This window comes from Spermophilus citellus, assembly GCF_964194105.1.
Source record: "Spermophilus citellus genome assembly, chromosome: 6".
NCBI classification, from domain to species: Eukaryota; Metazoa; Chordata; class Mammalia; order Rodentia; family Sciuridae; genus Spermophilus; species Spermophilus citellus.
In genome coordinates this window covers 16,771,220-16,788,934 of record NC_138187.1, presented here as the reverse complement: position 1 = coordinate 16,788,934, position 17,715 = coordinate 16,771,220, and the positions used below count along the sequence as shown (strand labels likewise).

At 48.9% G+C, this 17,715-nt stretch overlaps 1 protein-coding gene across 3 annotated transcripts; it reads right to left on the bottom strand.

Moving 5' to 3' along the window:
• Positions 1-5,730: 5,730 nt before the first annotated feature.
• On the bottom strand, positions 5,731-17,712 carry UBFD1 (ubiquitin family domain containing 1). Of its 3 annotated transcripts, none has more exons than XM_081297954.1 (8): positions 17,542-17,712; positions 17,021-17,353; positions 15,740-15,948; positions 12,615-12,680; positions 12,368-12,473; positions 10,991-11,055; positions 8,461-8,543; positions 5,731-6,113 (listed from the first exon to the last, which is right to left on the bottom strand). In XM_081297954.1, exons 1-7 carry the CDS (start codon positions 17,564-17,566, stop codon positions 8,463-8,465), a joined length of 885 nt encoding a protein of 294 aa, XP_081154080.1. In that variant the 5' UTR covers positions 17,567-17,712; the 3' UTR covers positions 5,731-6,113; positions 8,461-8,462. The 3 variants fall into 3 exon arrangements, 2 of the variants coding, with proteins under 2 accessions (XP_081154080.1, XP_081154081.1); XR_014022503.1 differs by having other exon boundaries at positions 6,068-6,113; positions 11,011-11,055; XM_081297955.1 differs by lacking the exon at positions 10,991-11,055 and having other exon boundaries at positions 17,542-17,581.
• Between the last annotated feature and the right edge of the window lie 3 nt (positions 17,713-17,715).

Sequence of the window (17,715 nt, the reverse complement as noted above, 5' to 3'; positions counted from 1 at the left end):
ACCACAGGACTGCATGGAGCGCGTTTAGAGCACCCAGAGGAACCTCCTCTGATTCCCAATCTTCACCCCGGGGCTGAAGCCCTAGAGGAGGTTCTTTCCAAGTGGCATTTACTTGGCACATGGCAAGAGGTCAACACCCTGCTAGGTGGCCTGTCATAGTGCTATATTCTGAGCTTTGGAATATCTACCCGAAATCCCTGAGGCTCACGATGGGTGGACGCAGACCAGCACATGCCGTGGATGCAGCAGGTCACCGTGTCTGTCTGTGGAAAGCAGGAGTAAGGAGCCCTTAAAAGCCTTGTCTGGGACTTTTACTTGAACTCTCGAGGTGGGGGAAATTCTCTTTCCTCTTGGTTGCTAGTCTGCAGGCTCTAGGTCAACCAAGAAAAAGCAGAGCCCAGAGGTATGTGGCAGGTGCTTGGCAATGTGATGTAAGCACTGGCACTGAGCTAGGTTGGACACTCTAGAGTTACAGGAGCCACATCCCTGTGCCTAAGTTGTGTCAACTGTCACCAAGAGCCATGAGAGTCCTCGGTTATGGACCCCAGTCTTAGAACAGGATATGGCCTCAGAGCCACAATGATCACTGAACAAAAGGACTTTGCCCTCTGGGGATCTGGTTCCATGACAAGCCTCCTCCAGGACCACGGCTCCCTAGCCATGAGAAACACACCCAGAAGCAGACTCAGGACAAGATGGAGAGGAGCAGCAAATGAAAAGATAAACTATGCAGGTGGAAGGCTGGGGGACATGGCTTAGGGTTGGGGGTAGAGCACCTGCTTAGCATGCATGAGGCCCCCGGGTTCTAGCCCCCGTGCAGCGGGTGGGGCGACACACAGAGAAGGGAATTACTTCAAGGTGAGAGAAAAAAGCCAAGACTAGTAACAGTAGAAAAGTTAAAATGGTAATTAAACAACACAAGACTAGATAGAGATTTTAAACTGGATCATTAACTGAAATTCTTCTGAAAGCTATGCTGGCCTATGGGACGGTATCACTGAATTGATAGGAATTTTCTTAGGTGATTTTCTTAGGTTTAAAACACCGTTCTTAGGAGATGTGTGTTGACACTCTTGGAAGTGTCACACCGTCAGCACACCTGTCAAGTGCTTCAGCAAAACAAATTGGTATGTCTAGACCAGAAAGCAGAGGTGGCTAATATTTTAATAACTGGCAAACCTATGTGAATGGTGTAGGGATGTTAACCATTCTGTACCAGCTTTCCAACTAGGCAAAGCCAGAGAGACAGAGTTCCAGCTGCCAGAAGCCAAGTGTGTGGGTGGAGGCTGGGGGAGAGAATACCTCATTCCCACTGCACATCCGTCTTGTGAGAGCTCTGGGGCAAGAGGAGGAAAGCATTGTCTCCTGCCCTGATACCTGTCTGGTAGCTGGGTCCCTGGTGTAGGAAGGATTCTGTTAAATTACCCAAAGCTGAGAAACTGCCAGACATTTCCCAACAGTAGAGTAAAATTATTCACACTGGAGTTGACCTCATTCTCCACTGGAGAAGAACCAATCATCCTGTTAGTCTTAAGGTGCCTGAAATAATTGTTTGGAATTGGTAAAAAATCCAGAAGTACCCTCTGCAGAGACACAAGATTCTCTCTAAGTGGGTACCAGCCAACGTACAGCAGGTGGACAACCCACCTTGTCCTCTCCGGATCACGGCCAGGGCCATAGGAATCCAGCAGTGTTCCATCAGGATTAGGAGGCAAGATGAAAATGGAAAAAGAACAGACGCTCTCCCCTTGCCAGAACAGGGAAATGAGACCAAATCTTCCAGAACACTTAGATCACGGGGAAGAAGAGACACTATCTACTGTCCCGGGGTGGTAGAGGGTCCAAACCAGTTCTGAGAGACCAGTTCTCACTCCTTAGACCAAGGATTCTGTTCTTGTCCCATTTTTTTGGTAATAATATCCTCCCCCTCCCTCTTCCTGGGTCTTGGTAGCGCGTGGCCAGAGCTAGAGCTCTGTTCTCAAGTGTTTAACTGAATGTGTCCTCAAAGGCTAAGTGGCTGGTGAGGTTGCACAAGGCACCCAGTCAGGAGGGTAAGGGCAGGGGGCACCTCTGCCACGTGGAGGTCAGAGCAGACAAAGGTAGCCACCTTAGCAGAGGGTGGCTGACCCGCAAGCTGGTCACTTGGACCACTAGAGTAAATAAAACCAGCATCTCTTTATTCTCAACTGTTTCAGCAGAGAATAAATTTGGATCTACTTACAGCCAAATAAGACCACAGCTGGCAAAAGATGGCCTCGGGCCCAGCTCCAAGTGTTGGTCAGTCCCCAGTAAGGATTAGACGCAGGAAGGATCGGAAGGAAAGAGACGCAATTAATTATCAAACTTTAATTGATAGACTAATCTTACAGGATAAACAATAAGACAGCTAGTCAAGGTTACACTTAAAAAAAAAAAAAAATCCAGCAGCGCAAATCTAATAGACTAAATACGTTCATCTCCTCCCAAACAGGCATTTGATTTCAAAACAAACCAGAACAGAGCGTACGCCACAAGGAAACATGGTACTTACACATATTGTCAAATAACTCTGCAGAGCTCTTTAACAAAGAAGAGAAAGGTTCTCAGAAATTTAGAAAGCAGTAGAAGCAGTCAAGCACTCGGCCGGCAGGTAAACCTACCAGATGTTCTGCGTATCACGGGCTCCGGACCACCTGTGACTTCAGAAAGGCTGCAGGTCTGGGGAAGAAGGAAACAGGTGCCGACTCTCACTGCAGATGACTTCACCACAAGCCTTAAGACACAGGGACCATCTCCTTCCAAGACAACAGGCATGAACAGAGGCAAGGAGCGAGAGAGAGGGTCCCTCAGCAGATGGGTGGAAGAAAGCCTGCCCTTGGGACTCCGGGTCTAACCCCTCTCCTTCTCGGCCCCTGGCAAAGAAAGGGTGGGCCAAAGGCAAGAGCCCGGCATGGCTCCTCCAGGCACATGGTTAAAGAGGAGGAAGAAAACGCGTCCCTTCTGGGTGAAATATGGCAACCTTTCTGAGACGTGGCAAGGGAGCAGAGTCAACCTCTTTGGCCCTCCTAAGGTAAAGCAGCAACTAAGGAGCCTACTGAGGGCCTCGCCGGGCCCCGACCACGTCCACAAGATTATGAGAAAGTGCATCCTCAGTTAAACTTCATTTAAAAAGAGCAAACGCCACTTGCTAAAGACCCATCATGGATTAAAATACTTCCCACCAAAGAGCTCCAGCAACTCACGGTCTAGGTCCTCTGACCAGGCTGACTGGAAAGGGTCGGATGGGGGGCTCAGCAGGGCTCCTAGGCTGCCTTACTCTGCCAAGTCTCCTCAGGGAGGAAAAGAAAGGCATGATGTCCTCGAGTGGAGACCCGGAGGAGGACCGCTTTACCAATTCTGGACAGCAAAGAAGCCCCCTGGGTGGCACCGAGATGACAGACCCCAGGGCAGGACCTCTCCATCTCAAGCTTAAGGTGACGCCCTCAGAGGCCCTCTCTGGAGTCAGCTCTTCCTTAATCCACCAGCATGCCCCCTTCCACAGGGAGGGAAAGTTCTGGTCCCCTCAGACCTGACAGTGAAGGAATTGTACAGAAATAATCCTGAGGGAAAACAAAACACTGTGTTGCTACCTAAAGGGGGGAGCACTTGGCTTTGCTCACATGGATTTGGGCAGATGTGACTGAGTGACAAAACAGTGAAGACTGCTGGGACCCAGAGGTGGGTCTCTAACACTTCCCCCAGGGGCCTGGGTGCTGTCCTCCTCTGCTCTCCCGAGGGCTTCCAGAAGGTCTCCTGCAGAGCTCAGGACTGTGATGACAGATTAAGGGAGCTCTGTGAAGCAGAACTCAACAGCTCCACACGAAAAGGTGTCATTTACGTCATTATTTATATATAATATCTTGAAGTAAGGAAATAAGCACCATTTTACTGAAAATAAAAAGGCTCACGCAGGCTTTGGTCCTCTTGAAATGACACCAGCCTGAGTGAGAAGCAGTCTGGCCCCGGGACAGCAGGGGGACAATGGCACACTCGCTCTGGCTGGGAGGGAGGAGGGTGGGCGCAAAGGAGGGGGCTGGTGGGAGGGATCTCAGAGCCACTCTGGGGACAAAAAGACCAAAACTGGGCACATGGCACTGTCAGACAAGTCTCAAGGATGGGGACATCAGCAAACAAAGGGCAGTACTTAAACCCAGAGGACGCTCTGCTTGCTACCTGATCCCTTCCCCTGCAGCCCTGTCAACCACAGGAGGCGGCTGGGACAAGCAACAAAGGTGCACTCCTTTCCCCAGCGACTGCCAACAGGGACAAGAGCTGCAGTTACTGCTCCTTTTCCAACAATGGCAAACAGGCAGGTTCTTGGACGCTGCACTTCACATCCATACCTTATGCCCCCAAAAAGCGAAGAGTAGGTTTTCCTGCCCAGATGTGTAACTTGGCACTGACTACACCACAAAAAGCAAGAGTCTGTCTATGGAGATTCCTGAACTACAGCTTAGAAGGGAAGGGCGTAGAATATCGTCGTTAACTGGCTCACAAGGAATAGTCATCTTAGGCAAACACATGCTAATACATTTCACAGAATGAGGGGGAACAGCTTAGAATCCAAAGTGTGAAGTTGGGAAGATTTCTTGCCAGACCTTACTATGAGAGCCTGCAACCAGAGAGAGGAGAATTGCAGAGACAGCAGCAGAGATACAGCAAACAGCACAGAGGGTGTCATCCACCAAGAGACTGTCTCTCATTTCAGAGTCAATCAAGCCATAGGAGATGACAGAAGTGTACATGTACGAAGAACATAAGGGCTGAAACCAGAGGAGAGCTGATCATGAAAGCAATTTATCCCATTTCACTGTTCAAACACCACTGGCCAACCTGCTAGGTCAGGTGTCCTCTTACTGAGAAAGGCAGCATCTCTGAACCTGGGATAAAGGACACTTGAACTTAATGCATGAGCAGAAGGACCAAATGGAGAAGCATAATTGAAATAATCATTGGACTGCTTAAGAATTTCTTGAAAACTTCCAAAGAAAGGAGGTCTCTGGATCTGTGGCTGTATGGCTGCACCAACTATCTTCCACCTGGCTCCTTCTCCAAACTGGGGCTTTGGAGGAGCCCAGCCTAGGCACATCCAGGCCAGGCTGGGCCTCAAAGCCCCGCTCAGCGAGGGCTGCCCACGACCGCTGAACAGGCAATGGAACGCCCCACAAGTCGGGGCCCGAAGGGTAAGACGTTTAGATAGGAGTCACTTGTGAGATACTCTGCTGCTCAACACCACCACAGCAAGGGTGAGGGCTCCCTGACCATGACCCAGCAGCTCCTGTCTCCCATGTGCATTCCCAAGCAGCAGCAGCACGTGGGAGAGAGCCCAGAAAAGGAAGCATGGATGAGGTACCAAAAGAGGAACTGACATCTTTGGGTTTTTAAAACAAAAACTCAAATCTAGGGAAGTGAGAAAATTAAAAAAGGAAAGAAATCTCAATCAATTAACAGAAAAAAATGGCTTACTAACCCCCCACAACATTTTGCATACAATTTTATACCAAGGAAAAAGAAAAAAAAAATACCCCAACTCATCACATTGCAGTCCAAATGTTTGCAACCAAAGATTCATGAAAATATTTCAGTTTAAATCTTTTTTTTAAAAAAAAGACAAAAACAAAAACAAAACTCAGAAAGCTTTTCATCATTTCCTTCTCAACATAATTGGCAGATCTACTCTCAAACAGACTTAAGAGTATTCCACACAACACGTTCGGAATTCAGATTTATTGATTTCCACCATACTGACTTTAAAAATGGTATGAAGCTGACTGCAAGAAAGGGAATCGGTGATTTTAAGTTAAAATTAAGCTAATGGTGAAAGTACATCACCTCTGGCTTCAGTCACCACATCACCTCCGATTGAATCGAGATTTGTGTGTGTGAACAAAGTTCCAGAACTCTGAAATCCAGGGCTGCTGCAGGCCTCTCCGGCAATGTCCTTCACTTTGGGTCAGTCTCCTGGGCCAGAGGTGAAAGTGCTTTCAAAAATACTGCCATTTGCCCAGCACAGTGTCTTTGATTGCATCCACATATTGAGTTGGAACCCAGTACACCCAGTAGTAAGAGGCTTCCGTGGGGCCCAACTGAAATGCCTGGAAGGGAAAAAGGAAAACCAAGCCAACTTCAGAGGCGGGAGACCAAGCAGGCAGAACCACACACACGGGGAGAGGGCTGGGAAGTGGATTCATTCAAAAGGGAAGAAAACAAAATGCAACTGTGCACAGGGGGACACTCTCCTAACATGTTTAAAAACCAGGACAAGAAAAGGGGGGTGGGGCTCAGCATGGCCAACCCCAAGGCAGCGGCTTGCAAACGTGCATGTGCATCAGAACCATCTGGAAGGCTCCTGAGAACAGACCGCAGGCGCACCCCTGGGAGTTCTGGTTTGGGGCAGGGCCTGAGTAACTTCCAATAAGCTCCCAGGTAATCCAATACTGCTCACGACCAGTTTGAGAATTGCTGCCCTAGAAAGCCTGACACCATGCACAGGGAGAGTGGTGGGCACGTTGAGACAGCGCTATCAGAGACGTTAACACCCCAGCAACAACCACACATCCATCAGGAAGGGGATGCGGGATCCCGAGTGGTGTAAGCTATTCATATAAACACTGGCGTGCTTTACAGAGGTATGAGCTGGTCCTTGTGCATCTAGAGTTCATATGACAGAACATGATGTCGAACGAAAAAAAACAAGTGGCAGAACCGCACACACCATGATGTCCTTTATGAAAACCGGAAAAAAAATACTCGATCTTGTTCGTCAACATATACATAAAGAACTGTAGATGGAGACACACAGGTGTGATGATGGGAATGGGGGAAGGGGAAGACAATGGGGACATCATTGCTGTTGGCAGAATTTATTTTTTATTTGAAGAAAAGATTTAAACCAAGTTACAAAGGATTTACAATTGTTCTCAGTGATGGGGGGATGGATGGCTTGTGGTATTCCCTTTCCTTTCCTGTACTGTTAGAAACTCATCTCCAAAAGTGGAAGAGCACAGCTACATTTCTCTAATTGTGAACTGTGACACATTTATCTAGCTAGAGAAATGGCATATGCTTCAAGAGGGAAGTAAATACTTTCCATCAGCACAAAAGTGCTACTTAGCAGTGTTTAGGAGGAGGAGTGACTAGAACCACCCTCTGCCAGCAATGACTCCATAGAGAAATGAACACTTTTCTGAGGACTAACTCATTACCATGCACACTAAGTCCTGAAGAGATGTCCAGGGTGGTGGGCTCAACTTGTCTGTAATCCCTACCATCAGGCTGCCTGAAATCTGAGGCTGCAAACCCTACAGAGTCAAAATGCTCACACAAATACTTCAAATACAAAAATGCCACCATTAAAACAGAAAAATAATGAAGGCAAATCAAACCTGTCTGCAGTCGTGTAGACTGCAGCAGAGCAGGGTGAAGGGCCACGGATGGGCCTGAAAGAAGCCCCAGTGATGTTGTGGCCACTTTCAGGAAGGACAGGAACTTGCAGCCTAGGGTCCCAACCACAGCCCTGCACTAGCACCACCATACAGGGCAGGCACAGGGACAGGCTGGCTCTCTAGCCGATTTCTCCCTTTAACAAGGAGATCTTCTGACAGATCCCTCTGCCATGGAATTCATAACACCACCCGCTGGTCAAACCACTGAACTGCTCCTTCTCCTTGGGATGGAGTGGACACAGTTGCACCACTATCCAGAGACGCTGAAAAAATCTCCCTCCTCACAGAAGAGGGCAAATGGTCCTGCCCTCACACCACTGCTAGCTCAGGTCAAGTCCCTGTCATAGCAACTTCGGAGTTTAGGCAGTTAAACTTCATGTATAAAGTGGCCCCTCGATCTAGCATACTTGAGGCTGAGTTCAATATTCAGCACTGAAAAGTTACCAAAAAAAAAAAGGGAGGGGTGGGGGGACCCCTTCAAATAGTGCTGGAAAAGGGAACCTGGTCTACACTGCTTGCTCTGCCCGGAAAAGCACAGCCTGTGCCCTGCGGAGAGCCTGGCCCTGCATCGGACACCACGAGGGAGACCACCTGGACTCCTCAACACCAAGGCCAGGGGGTGCTCTCTTTTTTAAAAGCAAGAAAAATTTAAAAATGAAATCCACAACCCATTCCTCCTCTTCGTATTTATTTTCCTGGTCTAAAAACAAAATATGACAAATGAGAGGGAGGCACAGGAGAAGTCTCTAACAGCACAGGAGAAACGCGCCCTTCCAGCTGCGGCATGGGGTAGGGGGTAGGGGGGCAGCTGCAAAATAAACAGAACTGAGAAGAGGGTCATGGGTCAAGTTCTAAGTAGACAAGAAAACACAAGAGTCTTAACACAGTCCTTAGAAGACAATGTTTTTTCCTTCAATAGCAAAGCTCAGTTGAAATCCACCCCCTGCTAGAGAAGGCAGAACAGGCACCTAGCTGGGGGCCAGGTCAGGCCACTTACCATCATGTGGTAGTCCTCGTGTCCTTCAATAGGTTCACTGACCACATTTTTAATGGAGCCCATGGGCAGTTTCTCAGTTCGCTCTAGGTTGAGAGGGACGACAGTGGTTATTCAAAGGCCCCCCAGTTCCTCGGCTGCAGGAAGCAGTCCCTCCCTCATCAAGGCTACAGGATCTACAGTAAACTGCTCATGGCACCAGGCCCTTGAGGGACCATGGGCAGCATCTTTAAATAGTGCCCCTACATCCCTGCTTGGCAGCTGGGAACTTTCTTCCGTACTGGGGACTGAACTCCGGGGTGCACTCCAACTAAGCTCTATCACCAGCCCATTTGATTTTTTGAGACGGGGTCTTGCTGAATCGCCCGGGCTGGCCTGGAATTTGTCATCCTCCTGCCTCAGCCTCCCGAGTGGCTGGTATTTCAGGCACGTACCACCACTCCCAGCAAGGAGACTTGGAATTTCGCAGGAGCAAATGGGGAACAGGATTTGGGAATGATGACAAAAGTTTCTGAGAGCAGAAATAGATCTTCCCTGGCGATAGTTTTCAAAGTCTGATGGTTTTTTAAATAAATACCAAGAAACTCCTTTATACCCTCACGGCCCAAGCCCAGCATCGGCTGAGATCCTGGGCACCTGGCATAGGAGAGTTAAGAGGCCAAGGACAGAGGAGCAACAGTGTTCCCGGGGCTCTCACAGGAGGGAGGAGTGCTCCAGCTGTAAGGCCACCTTCCACACCAGGCCCTGCCGAGCATTCTCCCTCGGTGCGCACATCAGGTGTTCACCAATATCTACGACCTGGCGTGAATGACGACTGAAACAACACTGATGACACGGGCTGAAGACGCCAAGAAAGAGGTGGCGGACAGGGTGCCTGGAGTGAGATGAGCCTGCTGGGCAGGAGCCCCGTGCAGCAGGGTGGGTGTGAGGCAGGGGCGGGCATTCCCAGCAAGCTGAATCAAGGAGAGAAGGACCCATGGCAGCCTTGGCAGAAAGAAAAATATGGAAAGGTAGAATGTGAAAACAGGCAAGCGGCCCGACTAGCAATTTACAGACAGGGTTCTGGCCTTGTTGCTGACCACGCTGGGGGCCCTGCCTCTGAAAAATAGGGATCAGGGACAAGGAACCCAAAGATGTTCTCTCGGGCTTCGACTTTCCAGGTCTCTAAACCAGTGGTGAAGATTGAAACTTTCTAAAACAGCTTTCACCTTGAAATGTCTGGAGATTTCACATAAAAATATGGATTTCTGGCTTCTCTTGAAACCTTCAGAGATTGGACCTGCTGGTCCCCCGTTCCAGGGTGATGACAACTAAACTAGACGAGAGCGCCACAAATAGGGCTCAGGGCTCCTGGAGCTACGGGTGCTTCCTGCTCTGCTGTGCCCAAGGCCATCAGCTCGGCTTCCTCCTACACAAGCAGCAAGGAGAGCACAAAAGCCTGGGGGGGCCGCTTACTTAGCAAAGCACCCCACGGACAGAGATGGACAGGGAGGGTCGTCCATAGCAGCTTCTGGCTGGTGGAAAGACAATGCCAGTGGCTAGCAGCCAGCTCCCAGCACAAGCTGTCCTTCTCCAAGTACTGCCACTAATAACAGGACCCCTGGGCCAGTGGGAAGGGCATCTGCTCCCTGGACTGCTGAGGCACACCGACCCCAAAGTCTGGGTGGGAGTAAGGCCTCAGCCTCGGCCGAGCCTGGACGGCACCAAGACTGGTGAGGAAGGAGGCTCTCATTAGCTCGGAAGCTGCTTCGAGAGCTCTGCCCTCAAGCCAAAGCAAGAAGGCGGCCACTGAAAACCTCCAACTTAAGGACGGGCAATTCTTAGTTAAGTCTGTCCACGTGGTTACTATGCATCTCCTACACAACTTCATAACACAAAGATATTCCTTGAGGGCCCAGCGAGCTTGGAGAGACTCAGGCCTCACCAGACCCTGCTGCACCTACCCTCCTGCACATTACTCTCTTCCTGGATCCACCTTGGCAACTGCCTTCAAGTGAGCTACCCACAAGCCAAGGGAGAAGTGTGGCAAGAGGCAGGAGGTCTATGCGCTCCAGCAAGTGAATGCAATGACGGAGAACCAAGCGAGATCACCTGCAAAGCCAACACAGGCGGGGCAGCTGGCCGCTGAGGAGGAGGATGGGGGGCAGGAAAGAGCCATCTAGTGAAGGGCTTGAAGGCCCTTGGAGAAACCGGGGAGCCCCTCCAAATTTGCAAAGCTTGCTCTGACCATGCAGTTGAGCTGCATGTGAAATGGAGACTATAACAAGTTACCATAAAATGTTAGAAAACTCAAGCGCTTTTGTCATTTCAATCTGCTCATTTTAAGAACCAGCACAAAGTTGAAAATAAAAAACTTATTTTTGTGTTCTAGAATGTTCTAGATGATAAAAATCTCACTCCCCGCCACCCTTGTCCCAAGTTTTATTTTCTATAAAACTTTGGTCCCATTTTAGTGGAGTCATAGCAAATGGCCTGTCCCTGAAACCAATTAGCCTCAGATAATGGGACCCCTATACTTCTCTTTAGCATTTACCTCGCACACTGAATACCTACAGTGCTGGCCAGAAACAGGTGAATTGTTCGGTTCCCTCCGGGAATCTAACGGGGGACAGACAAGTCAGAGAGTAATGAGTGCTCTGGGGATATGAGGAACAGAAGCGGCAGCAGTTCATTTGGAGGGGATGGGAGCTATCAGGGAGGCTTCATCAGGAGGGGGCACTGCGGCAGGGCCTCTGAAGAGTTCATTAACGACAGGAAGGGCACAGCATGAGCGAAGCGGAGGAAGTCAGCCGAGACACACAGGGACAACAGGGCACGCAGAGCAGGCAACAAATCTACACTGGGGCTCACTGTGAAGAACACTCAGCACTGGGTTCAGGCATTTGAACTTGGTGTTAAGGGGCCAAAGGCGTTTTGAATGTAGGAGCCAGTGACAAAAGGAGTATATGACTGGGGGGGCTGGGGTGGTGGCTCAGCGGTAGAGCGCCCGCCTAGCATGTGAGAGGCCCTGGGTTCCATACTCAGCACCACATAAAAATAAATAAAGGTAATGTGTCCAACTACAACTAAAAAATAAGTAAAAACAAAAAAAGAGTACACGACGTGGACAGGACAGAAGATGACGGCCGAGCAGGGAGGTGGCAGACTTGCTCTTAATACAACTTGAGAGGTGTTAATAGCCCTGACACACGCACGGTGGCCAAGAAAGGGACACAGACATTACAGAATGTAACCAACAAGACTTTGTAACCACTAAGGGAAGGGAGAGCGAGCATGGTCCAAGACACTCCCCAGGAAACAGCAAGGGTGACCCAGATACTGAGCACAGCAGGGCGGAGGGCACCCCGGGCGGGGGGGGGGGGGGGGGGGGGGGGACTCAGGCAGCAGTCAGGAAAACCTCACCTAGCACAGGTCTACTGACCTACAGGGACCAGGCAGGCGACATAATGAGCAAGCTGGCTACACGGGGAGAGGAGCACGGCCCACTGCAAACCACTACTCAGTTCTAGCTCCTCGGTGCCATGGGAAGGCAGGCCCCAACCTTTTGATTTTCTTTTTCCCCCAAGAGAAGCCCCTCAAAAATCAGATTAAGTAAAATCTCCTGATTTTTGCAAATTGTGTCTAAGTAATCCCATAAAGCCCTTTACGGAGACCAGCACTTGGCCACATGTTCTGGACCTCTGGTTCTCTGTGCAAGGAGCCAATGTTCAACAGGTCGGCTCTGGTATCAGACTGCACAGGAGCAAAAAGGGTCCAAACAAGACGTGAGCATCTAAAAGCAAATTCAAAAGCCAGAAGCACACAAAGCAGTGAGGCGAGAGGTTCCAACGAGGAGCGGCAGCCCTCAGAACCAGTGCTGCTGGGCGGCAGGGGCAGGTGTGGGCTGGGAGGAGGCTGAGAACCAACTAACCTTTAGTGCCAATCCACAGCTGGTCTTGTTCGAGCTTAAAGGTGAGTCTCACTTTTCCTCCAGACTTGTTATACATGCCGGACAAGGGTACCGTAGGCAGGCGCTCCTGGAGGCACGACGACATGGTGAGAGGGGCAGGGACAATTGGACAGAGAAAAGAAGGGACAGGACGTGAGGACACAATTACAAGACTCTCTGAAGGTGGGACTGGTTCCTTTCCAGATGGTCACAAAGAAGTCGGGCTTACCTGGGCCCCCTTGACAGACGGCATGACGTCTTCAGGTTTCCCTTTATCCAGCACCTTCCTGTGTTGCTACAACACAAGCCAGAAGAGACTGTCATGTGACACAGCTGTTTACAATTTAGTCACATTGCTCTGTCTCAAAATGGGATGAAGAAAGTCTTAACATTTTTGTGCAAAAGCCTTTAATGTTTGCAGACCATGATCCCTTGACACAGCGGAGCAGTGCTGTCCTTGGGAGTTGCTGTGATGGGGGAATCTTCCACACCTGTGTTGGCCATCAGTCAACATGAGGCTATTAAGCACTTAAAATGTGGCTAGTAAGACTGAGAACTGCCAGGTGTATGCTCCTAGCTAGCAGGAAGGCTGAAGCAGAAGGATTACAAGTTCAAAGCTAGCCTAGGCAACTGAGCAAGATCCTGTCTCAATTTAAAAAGGGGTGTAATTCAGTAGTAAAGTGCCCCTGGGTTCAATCCCTGGTACTGCAATAATTAAACAGAAACAAGACTGAAGAACTGAATACTTAATTTAATTATTTAATCAGCTCAATGTAGCTATAATATTCAATGAACTTCTGGACCAAAGAGGATTTCCAGATTGCTTATTCAAATGTTCTACTCCCTTTCTTTGCAAAAAATCACCAATGAAAGGATTAAACACCTTGATAAGAGCTGCAAAGGGTGTTGCTCTTCTGGCAGGTAGAAAATGTCAGCAATATCTATCAACTTCAACTCCCAAAGAGAACTTCAAGATGCTGGTAATCAACCTAACTGCTGAGAAGGGACCCCCAGCCCATCGAAGACGTCTTCCCTACTGCCCCATCCTTAACCCCAGCCTCAAAGAAAACTTGAGGAATTACATTTCCAAGCAGAAACACTGACTACTTTGACACTAAGAAGTCTCAAACCTCACTCCCACCCAACGCTGAGGAGGTGAGGCAGCTCGTAGGGGTTCGAATCCATGGCCCCTACAGCTCTCAAGTCTCATCTTTTCTCCAACTGTGGCTTTCCAGGTCAATGCTTGGTAAAGCTGGCACTAGGGGACAAGGAATGCACAGACGGCAAAAATTTGGTCAAATGTAAGCACCAGGAACCATGAGCCAGCTCACTTACTCACTGGCAAGCAGAACCTGTGGCAGGAATGAATGCCACACTGCCAGCAAAGAGTCACCCTGCACATCAGCTCCAGATACCTGAACGTGTCCATAAAAAGCTGAAGGGACTGGATCCCTCATTAGGCCATGTCATACCTCATAATAACTGGCGTCACTCAAACAAAGTGGCACAGGTGGGAAGCATAATTACGAGTCATGCCTTAAAAGCACCTTTTGAAGAATCATTCCTGCACTGTGGAGGACAGTTCTAAGCCTGTTAAGCTACCACCAGTCACTTAAAACCTGTATTTACAAGGCACGTTATGCTCTAAGGGTGTGACCAGTAAGAATGCTCACTCAGATCTGTTCATACATGTGACAGGGAACGTGGGAAAAGAGAACACATTACAGGATATTATGACCCCTTATGTGGAGAGTGAAAAAACCTTCAAATAAACACCTTTTGAATGGTAATATAGGTCTATGATCCCTTATCTAAAATCCTAAGGATGGGTAGGAGTGTAGCTCTGTGGTAAAGTATGTACAGGGCCCCAGGTTTAATCCCCAGCACCAAAAAGCAAAACCAACACAAAACTTCCTATACACAGATATTTTAGACTTTAAGAGTTTCAGGGCTGGGGTTATGGCTCCGTGGCAGAGCGCTTGCCTAGCATGTGTGAAGCACTGGGTTCAAACCTCAGCACCACATAAAAATAAACAAAATAAAGACATTGTGTCAATGTGCAAAAAGAAAAAAAAAAGTTTCAGAAAATATACTTTCAAAATTATATAATATCCTCTATGGGGCGTGGGGGAGCAACTTGTCACCAGTATGTTAATATTTCTAGAGCAAAATGTGAATATTCACACTCTAATCAGGTTTTGCTGCGTATTTATAAAAGCACTCCTGGTTTTCAGAACCCTTTTGAAAACTTGAAAGCACACAAAAGGGATTACGGATTTCTAACACAAAACTGGGTTTCCTAATGTTGGCCATATATCTTAGTACCTGTTATCACTAAAACTGGTATCAGTCCAAGTTGCTCTCCTCTGCTTAGGACACAGATTAAAATGAGAACACCTGTTTTCTGTACAAGGAAGCTATTCAGCAACAAGTGGGATTCACTGGGTCATAAGATCACGAACGATGATTTTCCTAAACTGTTCCCTTTACAGTAAAATAATCTCACTTTTCCTAAAAACAAAAAAAGAATTTGAAGCTGGCATAGTGGTACATGCCTGTAATCCTAGCCACTCAGGAGGCTGAAGAAGGAGAACTGCAAATTTGAGGCCAGCCTGGGCAACTTAGCTAGATCCTATTTCAAAACAAAATTTTTCAGAAGGGCTGATGATGTAGCTCAGTAATAGAGCACTTGCCAACCCCACTACAGCAACCAAAAAAATAAAATAAATAAGTAAAAATAAAAGGAATTTTAATGGCTACAATGATTACAAAACAAAGTTGGATCTCTTCTATCCAAACGAGCAACGGAGAAAAGTCAGGTCCTCATTTCATGGTTCAGGAGGACAAAAAAATAAATAAAAAAGTGTCGTTATCTTCCTATTCAGCTTCATTCGAGTTCCTGAAATGGTCAGTCTCAGAGGAACTCTGAAATTGGTTGATTTCCATGCCTCTTCAGAATTACACTTGTTGACTTGAGAAAAGCCACAAACAAAAACTCAAATGTAAGCACTTTTCAAAATGGAGGCTTAATACTAGTACTGACATTTTTTTTTGCACTCAGCCAGATAGAGAAGCCCACATCTAATTTCTTTTCATATCTGATCTGAAGCCTCCCTGTTCAAAGGCCTTATCCTAAAGTAGGTAGACTTGAGACACACTGACCCGCCAGACGAGACAAAGTTGCAAATCTCAGGTAGCTGTCACCTCCACTCTGCTGCACCCAACTGCTGCCATAAATTTCCATCAGGGGCCCTGTCCAAAAAGGAGCTTATTCTAGGGAGAACATCATCAACCAAGGCTGCAGAGGACAAAGCCTCTCATTTCTCTGGACCAACAAGCACAAGATGGACTCACTTTCTGCCTACAGAGAGGCTCCTTCTTGTTCTCTTCGGCCTTGGCGTCCTGCTGTGCGGCATCTTTGGGTGTGTTTACTGCTAAGACATCATTTATCGTAGAGCCAACCACCATGATCTTGGCTCCACTGGTCACTTTTATTTCTCTCAACGTCTTATCTTCAGGGACAAGTCCCTTATACATGACCTTCTGCATGGCAGGCGGGAGACCTTGGGAAAAGGTAGAGGGCAAAGAATGAAAGGAAAAAAAAAATGCACGGACCATACAGTACTTTGATGATGGAGCAGGAAGTGAACAGGGGCTCCATCATCATCTGTTTGTTTTGTGAACCTGGGTAATTCACATCTGAGCCTCAAATTCCAGAACTTTTTAACAGAGATGAAAGTAGATCTTTCTGCATAAATTTGTTATAAGGATTAAGAGACAGGACAAATGTAGAACATTCAGCATAGTGCCTGTTTTTGCTCAATGAATTGCTCAATGAATTTTAGCTATCACAGGCTGGGGTTGTGGCTCAGTGGTAGAGCACTTGCCTAGCATGTGTGAGGCACTGGGTTCAATCCTCAGCCCCATATAAATAAATAAAATAAAAGGTACTGTGTCCATCTGCAACTAAAAAACATTTTTAAAAAATTTTTTTTTAGCTATTGCTGTTTCCAAATTGTGCATCATCCAATCACTCAAATATTCAGGGAGGGTTCACAGGTGTCAGCAACATAGAAGTCAATAAGGACAAAGTTACTGCTTTTACCCAGCTTATAGGCCACAGAGAGAAAAAAGAGCATCATTTCAAATGGTCAAGAACTATAAATGAAAAAAAAAAATAAGTGTAAATGAGAGAAAATGAATACATATGAGTACCTGTGAAGGGTCAGCAAGACAGCCAACAGCAGTATTTCCTAACCTTTCCTTGTGAAAGTTGGATATCTAAGATTATATGCTAAAAAAATAAGCTCCTGGCCGAATCCCAAACCCACTGAATCAGAATCTCCTGGGGAAGGGCCGAGGTGCTACAAAGTTAACGAGTGCCTCAGGTGATTTTTACTAGCGACGTTACAGACTTAAAGAGTCGGAGCTGGGTTGGAATCTCGGCTGGGCCACACGCTAGCTCTGAGATGGAGGGTCTCATCTGCCCATTATTAACCAGATGAGGAGAAATGCAAGCACTGACTTGGGAGGACCAAGGGGGCCAGGGCAGCGAGCACAATGTCTAGTGCAGCGTAAGCACTAGACGCTAAAGGGGGTGGGGTGGAGGGAGCGGGCTGTCAGCGCCGAGATTACCTGTGATCGAGTGGATCTTCTGCTTCAGCTCGGAGCCCGTGCTGTCCAGAGGCACCCTCACGTCGTGCTTGGTCTTGTTCCAGATGATCTTCAGGTCCACCAGCTCCCTGCCTGCGCCGCCACCCGCGTCCTCGCCGTTGCTGACCGAGGCCTGCGCCACGGGGTCCCCAGGGGGCTGGGCCGGGGCCGGCTGCAGACTGCCTCGCGCGTCGCCGGAATCCTCGGCCGCCGCCGCCCCCGCCGCGGCCTCGGCCTCCATGCAGTTGAGGGGCCGCGCGGGCGCCTCGGTGGCCACGGTCTCGGCCTCCGTGTCCATGCCAGGCTCCTCCATGCCTGCAAGGGGGTTAGGGGGTGGGCGCTCGCCGCCGACTGGGCCTGGAACCCGACTCTGGCTGGGCGCCGCCGCTTCACCGCTCCCGAAACACGCTCCTCCCTCCGGGTCCAGGCCGCATCCCCGCCCCGCCCGCGAGCGCCCGCAGCCTGTGTCCCAGCCCCGCGCCGGCCACCCCCTCCGCACTCACCATCCGGGGCTCCGGCCGCCGCCATGATGATTGTGTACAACACCCACCGCTCCCGCAGAGGCCGCTGGGAAGAAGCGAGCTGGCTGAGATTGGCCCCGCAGCAGCCCCTAATCTCGCTCAGCCTGGCCGGAAACAGGTGGAGGTTTCTATGGAGACCCGCCTCCTCCGCTTCCC